Raw genomic sequence first — 18,059 nt, 5'->3', positions numbered from 1 at the left:
ATGTTGAAAATTTTATATCTCTCTCTCTTTTTACAATTTTTTTTTTTTTTAATCTCTTCCTTTTCTAAATTTGATTTACTCTATCTTATTCACATACACTTTTCTTTTATGGGATCAATAGAAAAGACGGTTCATGATTTGGAGCTTATTGATGCTTCGACCTCGACAAGTGACAGTATCGAACACGACCGCGAAAGCCTCCATCAACCATTGACTTGGCTTTCACCTCAGTTGGTCAAGCACAAAGTTTGGAAACGACATGTCTGGTTAGTTCTTCATACCTTGATACCACGTTGGGCATTTGTTTTTATGACTAGCGACAATCGTAAGGATATGGAGAGTCTTGTGGCCACTCTTATTGGATCGTCCTCGACAATGGCTTCCCTACGCGCCACCATGGCACAAATAAGTTTACCGTTACTTTTGGAATGTATTCGTGATCTTCATACGACAGATCCGACTTTTTCTTTGGATGTCCTTGATGCTTATACGACTTTGTTGAAAAAGATGAGTGGACCTCTTGTTTCTATTTATCTTCGTCATGCCAATGCAATCATAGATCTCTCTTCATTTTGCTCCCTTTTGTGTTCCATTCCTTCTCGACTTTCCAACGCTTATGGAATGCAACAAGCTATCAATAACTCCCATCGATATTGGTATTTGGACAGGTAATGGTCAACCTGTTGTTATCACTAAGGTCTAACATTGGTTCCATTTTTTTTCTTCTTATTATTTTTATTCATCGATGGTGATGATTGAATAGGAACTTTTATCCTTCGTTGGCCAAGTATATTGCGTTGGAGATAGATTTTGTTTATGATATGGTGAAATCATCCTTTGGTAGTGATGTAAAACAAGCAAGTGGATGTTTGGATATGGCTGGTGAATTGGTTGGAAAAATGATTCGACAAGGATACCAAGGTAAATATATATATATATAGATGCTATCTATAAATCGAGGGGAATTGGATTGGACGATTTACTATTTGACTTTTTGGGATTCTAGATGTGTGTATGGAAACGATGATCCCTATAGCTAGACAGCAATATACAACACATTCTGATCCTCAATGTAGCTCAGTTTGGGATCAACTGTGGACTCGATGTGAAAAAACTGCACCAGCCGAAAAATTATATGAAGCCATCCTAGGTTATATCAACAAGCATATGGCACCTCTACAAGAAAAACATGCAACTTTTACTGTCAGTAACAACTGTTCATGGTCAAATTTTACAAGACCTATTATCCAACACACTGCCTCACAACTTGCCCCAGTCTTATTTTTCAACAAGAATTTATCAACACCATCGAATCAAGTAACACGAATACAAGCCTTTTTGACTTTTGCATTAAAAGACACTTCCAAGATCCGTTTGAAGAATGAACTGGTAATAAGAACAGTGGTGGCCATTGCAGTACATGCGGTTGGTTTGGAACGTTTGGGAACATATGAAATTAAAGGTAAATAAAAAAGATGGACATATTATTTTTGTCATTTCGATTGATGATTATTCGATTATATTAGATGACTGTGTGTTTCGGCTTTCCATGGTTGCTTCTGATATGATAGTCCAGCTTTTATATGATGTTATTGATATATGGACTGACCCTGTATTTATCAAACAATCAAGTGATTCGGAAAGACGTGGTAAGTTTAATTAAGATGGATAGGGGCATTTCCAATTAATTAATTATATTTTTATTTTTTTTTTCTTTACAGATGTGACAACCGTGTTGTTGATTCTATTTGGATATACTGACAATACAATGATGGAAAATATTCAACAATCCACTGGAATCATGATGGGGATTTCGACTTGGTTGAAAACAGCTGATATTAATACTGCAAAACTAGCTATGGTAAACATAGCAAAAAAAAAAAAAGAGATCAAACGCGATATGGAATGATGACTAACGAATGGCTGATGATTTTTTTAAGGTTGTTGCTGAAAGCATATCAAGTCGAACAAAGAATCAGGATGATGCAGTACTGGATTTTGGGATCCCAATGGAATCATGGTTCAAGAATATAAAGGAACTAGCGACAATTGGCGATGGATTGACTCAAAGTAAGTAAGAGAAAGGGGAAATAAAACTGCCATTTGATCTTATATGATAGGATTTTTTTTTTCTTCGGGTACCTTTTAAGAGAGAGAGAACGGGATCTTTTTTGGAAAGTGTCAACTAATCTCCTTTGTCCATATTTGTTTATTTAGTTGTAGAGACATACTCATTCGAATTGCCATCTACTGGTACAGCAGTCGATAATAATGATGATGATGATATTATACAGGAAATAGAGGAAGATTTGGATCCTGATCTCTTGGTAGATCCTGATGATGAAGACGAAGGTACAATGACAAAAAAAAAAAAAATATAGCAATGAATAATAAGCGAATAATATTTTTATATAGAACAAATAGACGAAGAGGATTCTGATCTGGAACCTTATCCAATGGAAGAAGAATCTGACGAAGAAGATGATAAGAATGATGACAAGACGGACCCTAAGAAGAAGAAAGCTCGGATACCAGTGTAAGTAAAAAATCGTTAAAAATCAAATTGTTCTTTACTAACCACGATCATATAGATATATATCTGAATTGATCAATTACCTTAAAGATTCGGAAGATCCTGAAAAACTTGAAATTGGATTAAATGCTGCTGAACGTATCATACGACAGAAAACAAATGTTGGAACTGAAATAGGTAAGAAAAAAAAAACAATTAAAAAAAAAAAGAAGAGAAAAAAAAAGTAACGGCATATATTAGATGAATGGGCGATGGAACTTGCAAATCGTTTGGTCTATTTTCCTGATGTTTATGAAATTGACAATGACAAACAACTACTACAGTCCTCATTGACAGCATTATTAGTGGCATGTCCTGAAAAAGTGGCTAGGTAAAGATATCTATATATATAAATACTATTCAAAAAAGTAAAAAAGTCTTATATTATTATCATTATTTCTATAATAGTTTCCTGATTGAACAATTTTTCAGTCAAAATACCTCGATCTTTCGAAAAAACATTATCTTGGCATCCATCTCTACCTCGATTTTTGAGCTATCAGGTTGGACATCTGATCACAAATTGAATATGGACTCTACTTTGGCATTGGTAAAAAAAAAAAAAAAAAAAAAATCAAGAAATTCCATCATTGACTGAGAATGTTTTTTTTTATGATTGTTTGTACGTAAATTGATCTTATTTTTAGGAACCCCTCGATATGGTATCGAAGTCAGCAAATACAACAGGAAAAATTGTATTTACTTCATCAAGGGTTCAAGCTGATCTCAAACGACAAAAAGGTATCACAAAGAATCGACTTTCTGGATTGGTTGGACGAAGTTTCTTTTTTCCACTGATCAATGGTTGGTGGGCATCACCACAAACAAAATTAAGGTAAAGAGTATATAATATATATATATAATATGATAACCTATTATTATTTATATAGATGGATTATAGAAGATCCTATGCTAGTAGAAAGATTTATTATGACATTGAATGTGATTATGCAATGTGGTAGTAATACACCTGATAGACGCAAGATAGTTAAAGAATACTTTGATTATGCCTTGTCAATACGATATATACCCAAGTTATCTACTCAAGGACTTCGTGCATTACTTATTGGTATTCATACTATTCTCCATATTTGTTATAAAGATCAAGGTAGTTTATTATTGAAGGATTATAGTATTGAATTATCATCAACAATACAATGGTTAGAAGGTAAAAAAAAAAAAAAAATGTAATAAAATATTAAAATAATAATAATAATATATATATTTCTTTATTTGATTAGATATTTTGGAAAATTTGACAAAAGAAAATGAAATTCAAGAATTGATATTGACATTATTGGCAAGTCTATCAAACATATATAAAATGATAAATTAATAAAAATAAATTTGTATCAAAATCAAATAAATATGGTTAAGTTCAAACTCACATCCAGCTATTTCTTTTTCTGGTTATTTTTTTTCATTTTTTTTTTTTTTTTTTTTTACTTTTTTTTTTTTTTTGTTTCACTTTTTTTTTTTATTTATTCTATTACGTATTATTCTTCTTTTTGTGCACTCTTTCCTTTTTCTTTTTTTTTTTTTTATATTACAATAATATATATTCCAATGACTGCAAATACCAAAAATAATGCAAGCCATTCTTGGTTACCACTTGAAGCTTGTCCAGAGGTAAGTTGAATTCTTTTTCTTTATTTTGATAAATAAATTATATTTTTTTCTTTTCTTTTAAACTGTTTAGGTTTGGAATAAGGTAAGATATAAACTATTGAAAAAAAGTTTTTTTTTTCTTTCTTTCTTTTGGTGACTCGGAGACTTTTCTTTTGGAACTTTTTTGTTACAATTATTAGCATAAGAATGGTCTACTTTTTATATTCAATCTTCACTTTTTTTTTTCTTTTTTTCTAGATCATTCATGGGTCAGGTGTTGATACAAAATGGAAATATGTGGATATTGAAAGTAAGTCATATCAAAAAATATAAATGGGATTTTTTTGTTCAATAAAGAATTATTATTAGATTTGGATAGTTTAATTCAAGCACCATTGGCCATCATTATTTTATTCCCATCAACACAACGCTATAATGATCATATTCATCAAGAAGAAATCCGGCTGGCCAAATTGGAACAAAGTATTAGTCCGAATGTGATTTTTTTCAAGCAACCAGCTGGGATGGCAGCATGTGGGATGACAGCTATGCTTCATTCATTGGCCAATAATGATAATGAAGTAGTGGGACCCGGAGTATTGCATGATTTTCTGGAAACATCACGATCCATGTCGCCTGACGAACGTGCTGATTGGTTACAACAATCCAACGAATTAGAACATTTGCATCAAACTGCCGCTTCACTTGGTCAAACGGATGTCACTGGTCCTGGTCAATGTCATATTGATTGTCATTATATATGCTTAGTGGAAGTCGATGATCATTTATATGAATTGGATGGACGTAGGCCATTACCTGTGAATCATGGAAAAACAACAGATTTTATTCAGGTAAATACATAATAATAATAATAATAAAAGGGTTGAACTCATTATTTTTTTTTCTTCATTTTCTTTGTATTAGAGTGCTGCCAAGATGATCAAACAATACAAAGACTTGGAGCCAGATCAAAAACACTTTAGGATCATTGCCCTTATGGAATCAAAGTAGTGTTATTTTTTTTTTTTTTTTAGCTTAGTTATGTTTATACTTTTTCCTTTTTATATATACTTTATCTAAAACCCTTTTTTTTTTTTTTGAAAACTTAATAAAATGACCATTACATATCCCCCCTGAACAAAATAAAAATCAACTCATCTTTTCATTCAACATAAATGTTGTTTTTGGGTTATGCGACTTCTAAGCACCGCTAAAGATGACAAAAGAAAAAAAAAACTTTTTTTTTCCTTCCCAGCTCTGTTTAATTCTTCTTTTCTCTTTTTCTTTTTATCATTGGAAAAAGGGATCTTAACAGCATGCGGTTCTTTTACAAGTTACATCCTCATTCATCTTTCTTTACATTCCGTTCTACTTCTTTATCGACTCAACGATTTATTACAACCACACGGTATACAGGGAAAAATACACGTACCTCAACTACTTCAGTCACCAACCAAACATCAACCAAGACACCCACCAAATCCATTATAGTAAAAGCGGCAGATAGAAAAGAATCCTTCCATACCTCTTTAAGAAATGAAGCAAACACGACAACAACAAAGATATCATCTAACAGCAAAAAAAGCACATTGAATGACACGTCTGCCAAAGGCGTCGATCCTGCACCTACAGCAACCATTGTAGAATCTAATATGCCAACTGTTCAAGATAAGAGTTATTTTCCAGCCACCGATCAATTCGATCCTCAATTAGCTGAAGAAGGTCTTGACATTGATAATCAATCACACAACTGGTCCACCTCGTTTTATGGTCTCTCCACTGTCCCTTTTTCTCCTGACATTGCCAACATTTTACAACAAGAGGTGAATCCTGATGATGTGGAAATCAAGCCAGGTAATCTTTTTTTCTTTTTGTTGACATATTTATTCGATTAAACCTTCTTCTTATTATTATTATATAGATGGTTTACTGTATCTACCTGAAATTAAGTACCGACGCATTTTGAACAAGGCTTTTGGCCCTGGTGGTAAAATGATAACAAAAAAAAAAAAAAGTATTTCTAAAATAGTTTACATTCTTTTTAGGTTGGGGTTTAGCTCCTCGAGGTGAACATTCGATTTCTAGTAAAAATATCTCTAGAGAATATGCTTTGATTTGTCATGGTAGATTTGTATCTCAAGCTCGTGGCGAACAAGATTTCTTTGATACCACTGGTTTACCCACTGCATCAGAAGGTTGTAAAAGTAATGCGTTGATGCGTTGTTGTAAGGATTTGGGTATCGCTTCGGAATTATGGTAAAGAAAAATCTTATATAAGCAAACACATATTGATTTAGTCTATTGATTTATTTATATATAAAATAGGGATCCTGTCTTTATTCGAAAATTCAAAAAGAAATACTGTGTAGAAGTCTGGACTGAACATGTTACTACCAAACGCAAAAAGAAACTCTGGAGGAAAAAGGATGATTCTTTGGAGTATCCTTATAAAGAAACTGGTTTGGCTTGATAGTTGATCTTTTAGTATAGTCCCTACTTTTTAATAAACAATCTCATTATATACATATATATATATATATATGTGTATGTATCATTCAAAATAGCTACATCATATATAAAATCAATACATAAAGTCCATCATTATCATCAAACATACATTCGATTTCAATTTTTTATCATATTTTTTATTTTTTTTTTATTATTATTATTACTATTTCGATATATATATAAAAAGTAGAGTATACTACACTTTATTCAATAACCTGTTTGCTTGACTTCACCTAAAAAGATAGACTTATCTGTTGAACAAGTCATAACTATAGGTTCCTTTGGATGCCAGTCCACATCATTGACACAACCCTTGTGACCAGGTAACTTGTAAAGAATCTTGCCTGTAGAGACTTCCCAGATCACCACCGATCGATCTGCAGACCCACATGCAACTTGACTGCCATCTGTTGACCACGTGGGACGAATGAGGTTCTTTTCAAATCCATGAGGAGCCCCTTCAAATACCTTGACACATCGATCAGCCGCCACAAATGGTTTGATATCCCACATTTGTACTAAAAAAAAAAAAAAAAAAAAAAAAAAAAAAAAAAAAAAAGGTTCATCATTCATTGTCCCTCCATCTTTTTATTATTACTTTTTTTTTTTTTTTACCTGTATTATCCATAGAATTCGAAAGTAAATAATCACCATCAGGACTTAAAGAAAGACCAGTAATTGTATCTAAATGACCAGCCAAAGTGTAAAGTACTTGTTTCTTGCGAAGATCCCATACCTGAAATGATAAAAAGGATGAGTAAAATAGAATCTTTTTTTTTTTTTTTTGGAAACTTGCCTTGATTTCATTGTCAATTCCACCAGAATAAACCATATCACCAGCATCACTAAAACATACACTTGTCACTTGATAATCATTTTCCAATGTTTGTGTGGCATGCTTTTCTCGACTATCCCAAAGTTTGACACATCCATCATCACTTCCAGATACAACCATTTCAGGACCTCGACGCGCTACTTGACAACTGTTGACTACCAAGTTATGTCCTTTCCACCTTCGAATACGTTCTCCACGATTTGCATCCCATATACATACAGTTTTGTCAGCAGAACAACTATATATTTCACTACAAAAAAAAAAAAAAAATACTTGTGAGAAATATTTTAAAAGTGAATATATTTGTTCCTTCTTACTTTGAATCTCGAGACCAATGTACTTCCATGACTGCATTTGTATGACCTTTTAATACTCCATAGTTTTGACAATCACCATATGTATTCCAAAGTACTATATCAAGAAAAGAGAGGGGAAAAAATGAAATATCAGCATAGGTTATTATTATTATTTTCATTTACTTACAAATTCGTCTATCGTAAGATCCAGAAGCGATATGTTGACCTGAAGGATCAAACTTTGCACTATAAATTTCACCCTAGAAAAAAAAAAAAAGAAAAAGAAATAGAAATAGAATTTAATATTATTGCATTATCTTCGTCATTGTTCTTGACTTACTTCATGACCAGTGAGTTGCATTACTGGAGCTTCCAAACCAGATGTACGTTTAATCTATATAACAAAAAAAAATATAAGTTCAACAACATTGTTATCTTATGTATGTTTATTAACCATGACAATAAATATAACTTACTGTGCCGACAATAGCATTGCTAGTACCAGATCGTTCAGATGACAAGGTGATCAAGGCAGCTGAGTCATCGGAACCTTCACCACGAGCCCGTTTGACTAAAGCATTACTAGATAATGAGGTATCTTTTCTTTTCTCTGAGGACATTAGAAGCAATAGGAATTACAATAAAATAAAAAAAAGGGAGTGTGGATCAAAGAAGACAACCTTGAAATTGTAAAAAAAGAAAAAAGAAATAAAAAAAAAGAAAAAAAAAAAAAAAAACTGAGAGAAGGACAGCTAGCTCTTGCTGTCCAAAAGTCACACTGCGGGATTCAGAACACTTCCAAATTTGTAAACCAAGTTTATTTATTTTGACAGGTGTAATAAGAATAATAATAATTAAGGAGGTAATAATACATTCAACTAAAAAACTATCAAAAGAGAGAACTAATTAGTAGAAGGAGGTTGCCAATACACAGTGATTTCGCCATCTGCCAAAGTAGAAGAATGAGTACTACCAGGTATTGATGTTCGTTCTTCATGTTTGTCTTCTTGTTCTATTGTTGATTTCTTTCCCTTAGTACCCTTTCTTGATATAGATCGTATCCTTGCAATGGTTGGTTTAGCACAGACCACCTGAATCGCACCACTGCCAGCAGAAGATGTTGTTGTTGTAGTTGTTTCTTGCATAGAACCATCATTGAGTTTGTTATTATTTTCTGTCGTAGAATCTATACTTGTTGTTTTGTTTATGGAAGTAGTTGTGATTGCGGTAATCGATTCTTTATCATCCAATCCTCGATTATTGGTAGAACGAACTGAATTAGATCGAGATACTGTTGTTGCTACAGGTTGGACTAAGAAAGGAACAGTTGTTGATGATGTGTTTGCATTTTGTCGTTTCACGGAGATTGCACGTCGTATTTGTACATGATCTAAATCATCATCATCCAGTGTCAAAGGATAATGATCGTACTTTGTTATTTTGACGGAGGCTGATCGATTGAGCGGCGAATTGGAGGAAATAGCTGTTGGTGATTTCCGATGAGGTCGTGAAGCAAGTGTCAATGATCTTTGAATAGTTGTAGTGGGCAATCCAATGGAGTTGTTGACTGCTGGTGTTGTTGATAATGGTGGAATATAAAGAGGTGGCAAAGTTTCATAATGATGTTGATCCTATTCAATATATTCATAATTAATATTGTTACTCCTATTTTCATTTGATTGGCTTGATTACCTGTTGTTGATGCGTCTGCTGTGGTGGAACCAGAATGGTAAGAGGAGAAGGAGGAGAAACTGATACCATTGGATTGGAAGGAGGAGGATCTTCAACTGAGTCTAGAGTCTTCTTACTGATATTCATTCTTGCTCTTTTCCTTTTTCGATAGATAAATAACCCAGCGGTCAGGGCCACTAGAGCTGCCACCACCAAACCTGTCGTTAGTCCAGCTATCAAACCGGCGTTGGGGCCGTCATTATCATTGTTATTATTCTTGGTTATATTGTTGTTATCGTTGTCCACCATATTGCTGTTATTGTTGATTAAAATAGTATATGAATGGCGTGTGGTAAAAAAAAAAAAAAAGGTCTATTTAGAAACGCCAAGATAAAAACAAAAGAAAACTTGGAAGAAATTGACTCTATTTTTTTCTTGAGTATACCGCAGTAAAAAGAGAGAAATAGAGAGAAAGAGATTTGGAAAATGAATGAAGACTAAATGACAAGTTAACAAAAAAAAAAAAAAAAGTTAAAAAGAGAAAAAAAAAATAAAAAGTAAAAATATGAAATTGATCTAAACTATTTAACGACTCCTGCGTGAGTACCTGAGCCATCGAGTCTCTTGTTTCATTGGATACATTTCACTTTCCGCTGCCACTTATTGTCCTAATTATGATTTTTTTTTTTAAAAATAAAAAAATAAATAATATTAAATATGGAACTCAGAGGATATTAATATGAATCATCATCCATTGGATTAAAAAAGTATAGAATTAAAAATGATAATAATAATAAGAAGTAAAAAAGATCATTTATGAGAAAAAAATTAATATTTATGCTCCCATTCATTGACTGTAACACATTGTAAAAAAAAAAAAAAAAAAAAAAGGAACACATGGCAAGTTGTAGATATGAGAAAAAAGAGGGCAATCAGGTCTGTCCGGATTGAAAATAACAGGGAATTCCATCTCCGCATATTTTTTTTTTTTTTTCGCTTGTAAAATGGTAATTCTTTCTACCAACCTTTTGACTCCCTCCTTTTCAACTTAATATGGGTATGTAACCACACACTATAATAATCCATCCATCCATCCATTCATCCATCCATGTCTAACATTCATGATATATTTCTTTTTATTTGATATCATCTTCTTTTAGGTATCAGCCGTGATTCTCGCCACAAGCGCAGCGCTACCGGTGCCAGACGTTCTCAATACAGAAAGAAGAGAAAGTAAGGATTCAACATTAATCATACATATATATATAAGAAGATATCTATATAACTAATCTACTACTTTATTTTAGGTTCGAATTGGGTCGTCAATCTGCCAACACCAAGTTGGGAGCTAAGCGTATCCATTTGGTTCGTGTCCGTGGTGGTAACTACAAGCATCGTGCTCTTCGTCTTGAAGCCGGTAACTTCTCTTGGGGTTCCGAAGGTATTTCTCGCAAGACTCGTGTTTTGACTGTTGTGTACAATGCTTCCAACAACGAATTGGTTCGTACTAACACTCTTGTCAAGGGTGCCGTTATTCAAATCGATGCCACTCCTTTCCGTCAATGGTATGAAGCTCACTATGCTCAAGTTTTGGGTAAGAAGAAGGCTGCTGCTGCCAAGACTGAAGAAGTCGAACATGCTGCTGATAAGAAGTCCAAGTCTGTCCAAAAGAAGATTGCTGCTCGTCAAGCCACTGCTGCTGTCGATCCCCTTTTGGATGATCAATTCGCTGCTGGTCGTCTTTATGCCATCATTGCTTCTCGTCCTGGTCAATCTGGTCGTTGTGATGGTTACATCCTTGAAGGCAAGGAACTCGAATTCTACGTCAAGAAGATCAAGGTAAGAAAAAAAATATATAAATAAAAGAGAGAGAGAAAAGGTATAAAATGGATCATGAAACTGATTATTTCTTCTTCTTTTTTTTTTCTTTAATATAGTCCAAGAAGCATTAAAGTCGGAAACCTTTCTGTATTCTTTAGTTCGATGTCTTTATTTTACTTACGTTGAAATTATTTTGCTCAATAAAAAAAACCATGGATTCACGCATTTAGAAAAATTTTTTGTGCTTCATTCTTTTCTCATGTCTCTCTTTCCTTTTTTTTTTTTTTTTTTTTATTATTTTTACTTTTATCTCCTTTTTATTCCATCGATATGTTATATATATATATATTATTTTCCAATGAACTTTTCTTTAGATCTCGACTTGATCTTTATATTTATCTATTCAAGACAAAACTGGTAAGATGATATTATTTATGGAGGCATGATGTAAGTGTTACAGAAAAAAAAAAGGGGGACACGTGATGACTTCTTGGCTAATTTTGGGTGATTGTTTTTGGATTGACAGTACTTTTGGTAGTCTCTCTCTTCCTTATTTCTTTACTTTTTTTTTTTTCTTTTTCCTCCATTAGGTCTCTATTGAAATATCACGAGCGACGTTATGCGATCAAGTGTATTTACTCCTCCACCTCCACCAATTCATATGCCTCAACCTGGTGACCATCAACAGCATCCTCCTGCGCCCATGCTCATTGAACAACCAGTACACACCGCTCGACCACCAGCACCTTCTTCTACTTTGCCCAACGAAGTTTATCCTTCTTCCAACTATTATTCATATTATGATAACAATGAAAGTAATGAAAATAATTCACACAATCATCATCAACAACATACACAACAATCACAGCAAGTGCCACCACCATCACAAACAGATCAGTATCATTATCCATATTTTCATCATCCTTATTATCAATATCAACAATACCAACAACAACAACAACAGCAAGATCAGTTACAACCAGAGATGGTGATGATGCCTGTTCGAATATCACCTACTCCACATCTTGCACCAAGACGTCAACGAAGACGATATAACACTACACGACGTATCAAATTGACTGAAGGAAATCTTGTACTTGACTGTCCTGTGCCTGAACAATATTTAGCAAGTGTTCCTTTACGTATTGGGAAAGAATTTACTCATATGCGATATACAGCGGTGACCAATGATCCATCTGATTTTGCCAAGTATACTTTACGCCAAGCCCTACTAGGTCGAGAAACGGAATTATTTGTTTGCATCACGATGTACAACGTAAGGTCCAGAAAAAAAAAAAAAAAAGAAAAGGAAACAAAAAAAAAAAAAAAATACATCTCCAACATTTTTTTTTTTTTTGATTTGTATCACTGATCTCACCCCTTTTATTTATATATATATATATTTGGATCCACTTCCCTTTTAGGAAGATGAAGTTTTATTGTCTCGAACACTACACGGTGTCATGAAGAATATCTCTCATCTTTGTCAAAGAAATAAATCGAAAACTTGGGTACAAAGAAAAAAAAAAAAAAGAAACTAATAATCCAGATTAATTTGTACGAAACACTTGATGATCTTTTTTTTTTTATTATGGTTAGGGTTCAGACAGTTGGGGAAAAGTCGTAGTATGTATTATTGCTGATGGTCGTGATAAAGTACATCCACGTGTGTTTGATATGCTTTCAGCTATTGGAATTTATCAAGAAGGTGTTGCCAAGAATCTAGTGGACTACAAACCCGTACAAGCGCATTTATATGAGGTAAGCTCATCTCATTCCTAAATAATAATAAAAAATGAATGTTATTATTTTATATTTATTTTTTTTTACCAATCTAGTATACAACACAATTATCATTGGATCCTGATCTCAAATTCAAGAATGCAGAAAACAAGATTGTGCCTACGCAAATGATTCTTTGTATCAAGGAAAAGAATCAACGAAAGATCAACTCACATCGATGGTTTTTTCAGGCCTTTTGCCCCATTATAAAGCCGAATATATGCATGTTATTTGATGTTGGAACAAGACCTGGTGTACATTCTATTTATCGTCTTTGGAAAACTTTTGATCTTCATTCAAATGTTGGTGGTGCTTGTGGTGAAATTCGTGCCATGACAGGTCCTCTTGGTGCACATCTTATCAATCCTTTGGTAGCCAGTCAAAATTTTGAATACAAGGTAAAGTAATAACATATTTAATTCTCAAAAAAAAAAAAAAAATCTCATCATCATCATCATCATGATTTATCTCTTTTCCTGGTTTAAACTAAATTAGATCTCAAATATTCTCGATAAACCATTGGAATCTGTTTTGGGATATATTCAAGTCCTTCCTGGAGCCTTTTCTGCCTATCGATATACCGCTCTCTTGAATGATGTCAACGGTCAAGGTCCTTTACAAAAATATTTTATGGGAGAAGTCCTTCATGGTGATGATGCTGGTATATTTGAAGCTAATATGTATCTTGCTGAAGATCGAATCTTATGTTATGAACTAGTAGCCAAGAAACATGCAAATTGGGTACTTCACTATGTTTCGGGTGCTTATGGCGAAACAGATGTACCTAGTTCGGTAAACAAGTCAAAAAAAAATAATAATAATCATACAAGTGGTACTGAATTTCTTTTTCTCTTAGGTTCCTGAATTCTTATCACAAAGACGACGATGGCTTAATGGTAAAAAAAAAAAAAAAAAAAAAAAAGACGATTTATATACTAACATGATCAACTTTTATCTTTTATCATAGGTTCTTTTTTTGCCGGTGTATACGCTCTCTTCCATTGGGGAAAAATATTCAAAACGGATCATTCTACGGGTAGAAAATTTCTTTTGTTGATCGAACTGATTTATCTATCTATTCAATGGCTTTTCTCTTGGTTTGCTTTGGTAAGATGCTTTTTTTTTTCTTTTATTAGAAAGGGCTGACTAATATTCTTTATAAAGGGAAATTTCTTTCTTAGCTTTTATATCTTGACCAGATCTTTATCTACCATGGAATCACCACCTTTCTCTCAAAAAGCTGCAAGCATTATTCATACTATTCTGGTATATATCTATGGAATCTTATTGGTGACATTATTTTTACTCTCATTAGGAAATCGACCACAAGGGTAAATCATAAGAAAAAATAAAAAAAAAATAATATTCTAATTATTTTCAATTTCACTATTTACAGATCAAAAGGTGCTTACACTGCCATCATCCTGTTCTTTGCTATATTAATGGGTTATGTCATGTTTGCCTCGGTTTGGATTGCATATCAAGGTGTTCGTAGTGCCACTAATAATCCTGATACTTCCCTACTCTCTAATGGATCCTTCCGTGATATTGTCGTCTCTGTTGCCGCTACATATGCTATCTACCTTGTATCCAGTATTTTATTTTTTGATCCATGGCACATGTTTACAAGCTTTGTCCAATACATATTTATGACACCAAGCTATATCAACATCCTTAATAGTTTCGCCTTTTGTAACACGCATGATGTTAGGTAAGATGACAAAAAAAAAAAAAAAGAAAACTAATCTTCTTCACTATTGATAGTTGGGGCACGAAGGATATCGACGCCGTTGCTATTGATCTTGGAGTGGTGGAAGTGAAACAAGGCCAAGCTACAGCGGAAGTGGCGGTACCTGAACAAAAAGATGTGGGAGAATTATATATCGAAGCCTGTCAAAATCTACGTCGACGTACCAAGGAAGAACCTCATCGAAGAGATCCAAAAACAAAACAAGAAGACTACTACCGTGCCTTTCGAACTAAATTGGTGATTTGCTGGTTAATTACGAACTTGATCTTGGTGGCTCTGATATGCTCTGCGGATAATGCTGGGTTTTTCGGTTCGTTTGATCAAAAGACAAATTATTACATGTTGGTGATCTTATGGATGGTCGTTATTTTGGCTGCTTTTCGATTCTTGGGTTCTTGCTTTTATTTGATACTCAAGATATTCACCGGTTAATCACCCACGCTCTCTAGGATGATCATCATACTACCACATTTGCCAATTCATTCTCTTTTTTTTTATTATTATAATATTAGTAGCTAGAAATCTTCTTATTTTTGTATTTTTTTGTTGTCTCTTTGAATAAAACGTTATGATATACTTTTTTTTTTACATCCATATCTAAAATGTACTACCGTTAGAAGCAAGTGCTGTATTTCTTTACAGTGGAAACCTTACGCTTCTATTTTCGGTGTCCCAAAGGAAGTCTCATTTTCCAAATTTAGGAACGCAATTTTTTTTTTTTTTTCGCGCTCTTTCTTTCCATATCTCCTCACTTTTTCCTTTGGTGTCATCATACAATCATCTTTTATTATATAAAGTTTTCTTCTCTTTTCCACATACTTATGCAAACGCATTCACTCTATCATTCACACCTGCATCATTATTCCTGGTGCTGAAGGTACATGTCGAAGCTAGAGAAAAGAAACAAAAAAGAATCACAATGTTGATAACATTTTTTTTTTTTTTTTTTTTTTTTTTTAGTCAACTTTATTATGGATCCTCTACTTTTACCTGCAGAAATATTTGAAAAGATCATTTTACTTTTACCTCGTCAACAATTCTTCGAATATCGGCTTGTATCTCGCGGTTGGCAAAAGTCTCGCCTATTTGACTACCGTCAACTGTACCATACTGTGAACATTACCAATGTACGACGTATGCAATCCTTTCTGCGCCTTCTTCTGTGGTCTTCCAAGCAATATCATGTGGCTTCTACCAAATCCTCTTTACCCATTGGCCATTATATTCGACGGCTCTATGTCAATCTGTCTGTTAGCGTAAACAAAGACCGACATAACTTGTTTCAATATCTGTGTCCTTTTGTTGAATTCTTTGAACATTACTCTTCATCTCGCCTGGATTCGTTCTGGCCAGCCCTTCCATTCCAAGATGACGAATTTTTCTATAAAGATCCCTATTACGTCTACTTTTTCCCTCAATGGCGACATTTGAAGAATCTTACGTCCCTCTACACCGAAACATCTGGATATTGGAAAGATCATCTCTCCCAGCAACTGACACATTTGACTATTGACATCTGTAATGGCTCTGACCCCTACTTTTTGCCTTTACCATCCATGCCTTGTCTTGTCGAAATTAGATTAAGGTTTGTGCATCTTGATGCTGACTCCCTGGACATGATGAACACCTCAGCACCACAGCTCATGACTTTTCGCCTTGAACTATGCAGACTTCTTCCTATGAAAACAACAACAGCAGCAGCAAGACCCTTAACATCTTTACGTACTTTGACATTTCGAAAAATGGAACCTCCTGATTCATCCTGGCGATCATTTTTTGCGACAAGATACCCTAACTTGGAAAAATTCGACAGCAGCATTCCTTTTGGAAGTCAACATCCTTCACAGCAAGCTGAAATGGTGGCTGGCTTTCCTCGATTACGCATCCTTGGCTTGGAAACACGATATTATAAACCGCATGAGTCACTGTTGCATTACTTACGACTCAAAAGTTCGATCATCGGAATGGAAGATGTGCGTCTGGAAAATCTTTGGAATAAAGCAATGGAAGATATAGGGAATGCGACCTACATGGAAGATTACTGTTGGTTCATTGGATGTCTCCAACCAACGTTGAAATCATTGTATATCACTCCACTATCTTTGTGTCCCGGTATCTCCTTAGTGGATATGATGAGGCCTCTGTCCTTTTGCCATGACTTGACTGCATTGACCTTGAGTTTCGTTGATAACCCTGACTACTCTGTGGACGTAACCTCCATTTTGGATGCCTGCCGGAATCTAATTAGTCTCGAAGTGAAATATGGTATATTGACAGCGTCATCACCTCCACCATCATCAGCAACATCATCATCATCGGCGACATCATCAGCAGTATCATCATCATCATTGGCGACATCATCAGCAACACCACCATCATCATACAACAACAATCTGATAAAACTGCAATTGATCGACTGCGCCTTTGATTCCTCTTTATTTAGTTATATCAACAAGTCGTGTAGGAACTTGGAACAGCTGACGATCCGATGGTTTCAACTTGACGACAACACTCCACCATGGGAATATAGGACTCAGTATATAGAGATGGACTTGTCGGATATTGGACTGGAAGCATGCACTTTGGATTTGGGATATAATCACGATTTGATTGTTATTACAGGGTCCACACAGAAAGAAGAAAAACGATTTTGGTTGCGATTGAACAGCTATGATGATTATAGTCTTGTAACATTCAGTGAAACTCCATTTCCTGACAGAAACCTTTATTATGAAGACGAAACACATTGGCCGTCCTTGACAGAAGCTATACCCGGGGATCACTATTGGGAACAGATAGACTCATTGAATAGAAAAGAAAGAAGAAAAAGAAGAAGAAGAAGAGACGTTACGAATAGTGTTATTAGACTTAGATGTAGATACCTCAAAGATTTATGTTATTGATTACAGATATAGATTAAAGGTCCAATTTTATTCCATTATTGGTGTTTTTTTTTTTATTTATTTATTTACTTTTGTTTGATCAGAAGACAAATCATTACAGGTTTGGAGCATTTCGATTCTTGAGCTCTTGTTTTCATTTGATACTCAAGCTATTCACTGGTCAATCAGGTCTCATTCATATATCTAAGTTGATCATCATACGGTGTTTACCAATTCTCCGTTTTTTTTTTTTTTTTTTTTTTTTTTTGTCATGCTTACAGCTATAAATCTTTTTATCTTGTCGTCTATTCAAATAAAACATTATGATACTGTA

General features: G+C 34.0%; 8 protein-coding genes across 8 annotated transcripts; 6 read left to right on the top strand and 2 right to left on the bottom strand.

Annotated features, from left to right (window-relative positions):
- Nucleotides 1–50: 50 nt before the first annotated feature.
- On the top strand, nt 51–3,960 carry BX664DRAFT_284821 (telomere length regulation protein-domain-containing protein). Its single transcript, XM_051541649.1, has 14 exons — nt 51–668; nt 764–921; nt 1,007–1,462; nt 1,527–1,649; nt 1,722–1,861; nt 1,941–2,070; nt 2,218–2,352; nt 2,416–2,536; nt 2,592–2,710; nt 2,774–2,903; nt 2,981–3,122; nt 3,220–3,407; nt 3,463–3,740; nt 3,814–3,960. The coding sequence occupies exons 1-14, from the start codon at nt 109–111 to the stop codon at nt 3,906–3,908; spliced, it is 2,775 nt and encodes a 924-aa protein (XP_051397642.1). The 5' UTR covers nt 51–108; the 3' UTR covers nt 3,909–3,960.
- Nucleotides 3,961–4,017: 57 nt separating this feature from the next.
- On the top strand, nt 4,018–5,323 carry BX664DRAFT_339561 (uncharacterized protein). The gene is made up of 6 exons (XM_051546659.1): nt 4,018–4,034; nt 4,102–4,201; nt 4,272–4,283; nt 4,439–4,490; nt 4,550–5,031; nt 5,105–5,323. Exons 2-6 carry the CDS (start codon nt 4,139–4,141, stop codon nt 5,189–5,191), a joined length of 696 nt encoding a protein of 231 aa, XP_051397641.1. The 5' UTR covers nt 4,018–4,034; nt 4,102–4,138; the 3' UTR covers nt 5,192–5,323.
- A 115-nt stretch (nt 5,324–5,438) lies between these two features.
- On the top strand, nt 5,439–6,745 carry BX664DRAFT_187118 (putative mitochondrial genome maintenance protein Mgm101). The gene is made up of 4 exons (XM_051540044.1): nt 5,439–6,034; nt 6,102–6,167; nt 6,226–6,436; nt 6,506–6,745. The coding sequence occupies exons 1-4, from the start codon at nt 5,497–5,499 to the stop codon at nt 6,648–6,650; spliced, it is 960 nt and encodes a 319-aa protein (XP_051397640.1). The 5' UTR covers nt 5,439–5,496; the 3' UTR covers nt 6,651–6,745.
- Nucleotides 6,746–6,828: 83 nt separating this feature from the next.
- On the bottom strand, nt 6,829–8,529 carry BX664DRAFT_284817 (putative U5 snRNP complex subunit). The gene is made up of 7 exons (XM_051541648.1): nt 8,296–8,529; nt 8,160–8,213; nt 8,007–8,079; nt 7,841–7,934; nt 7,485–7,773; nt 7,304–7,424; nt 6,829–7,206 (listed from the first exon to the last, which is right to left on the bottom strand). Exons 1-7 carry the CDS (start codon nt 8,437–8,439, stop codon nt 6,896–6,898), a joined length of 1,086 nt encoding a protein of 361 aa, XP_051397639.1. The 5' UTR covers nt 8,440–8,529; the 3' UTR covers nt 6,829–6,895.
- A 76-nt stretch (nt 8,530–8,605) lies between these two features.
- BX664DRAFT_339557 (uncharacterized protein) lies at nt 8,606–10,015 on the bottom strand. The gene is made up of 2 exons (XM_051546658.1): nt 9,512–10,015; nt 8,606–9,450 (listed from the first exon to the last, which is right to left on the bottom strand). The coding sequence occupies exons 1-2, from the start codon at nt 9,797–9,799 to the stop codon at nt 8,722–8,724; spliced, it is 1,017 nt and encodes a 338-aa protein (XP_051397638.1). The 5' UTR covers nt 9,800–10,015; the 3' UTR covers nt 8,606–8,721.
- A 528-nt stretch (nt 10,016–10,543) lies between these two features.
- BX664DRAFT_339555 (40S ribosomal protein S8) lies at nt 10,544–11,506 on the top strand (the record flags this gene model as incomplete). Its single annotated transcript, XM_051546657.1, has 4 exons — nt 10,544–10,547; nt 10,651–10,723; nt 10,798–11,353; nt 11,428–11,506. The coding sequence occupies 3 exons, from the start codon at nt 10,544–10,546 to the stop codon at nt 11,351–11,353; spliced, it is 633 nt and encodes a 210-aa protein (XP_051397637.1). The 3' UTR covers nt 11,428–11,506.
- A 799-nt stretch (nt 11,507–12,305) lies between these two features.
- BX664DRAFT_267890 (chitin synthase 1) lies at nt 12,306–15,275 on the top strand (the record flags this gene model as incomplete). The annotated part of the gene is made up of 10 exons (XM_051540968.1): nt 12,306–12,587; nt 12,736–12,822; nt 12,911–13,072; nt 13,150–13,491; nt 13,589–13,885; nt 13,950–13,989; nt 14,061–14,200; nt 14,258–14,424; nt 14,490–14,804; nt 14,858–15,275. 10 exons carry the CDS (start codon nt 12,306–12,308, stop codon nt 15,273–15,275), a joined length of 2,250 nt encoding a protein of 749 aa, XP_051397636.1.
- Nucleotides 15,276–15,582: 307 nt separating this feature from the next.
- On the top strand, nt 15,583–17,796 carry BX664DRAFT_187040 (uncharacterized protein). The gene is made up of 2 exons (XM_051540043.1): nt 15,583–15,720; nt 15,804–17,796. The coding sequence occupies exon 2, from the start codon at nt 15,815–15,817 to the stop codon at nt 17,744–17,746; it is 1,932 nt and encodes a 643-aa protein (XP_051397635.1). The 5' UTR covers nt 15,583–15,720; nt 15,804–15,814; the 3' UTR covers nt 17,747–17,796.
- The last annotated feature ends 263 nt before the right edge of the window (nt 17,797–18,059 follow it).

The sequence above is a fragment of the Halteromyces radiatus genome (genome assembly GCF_025201355.1).
Source record: "Halteromyces radiatus strain CBS 162.75 chromosome Unknown BX664scaffold_7, whole genome shotgun sequence".
Classification (NCBI taxonomy): Eukaryota; Fungi; Mucoromycota; class Mucoromycetes; order Mucorales; family Cunninghamellaceae; genus Halteromyces; species Halteromyces radiatus.
This window is presented reverse-complemented; position numbering and strand designations above follow the sequence as displayed.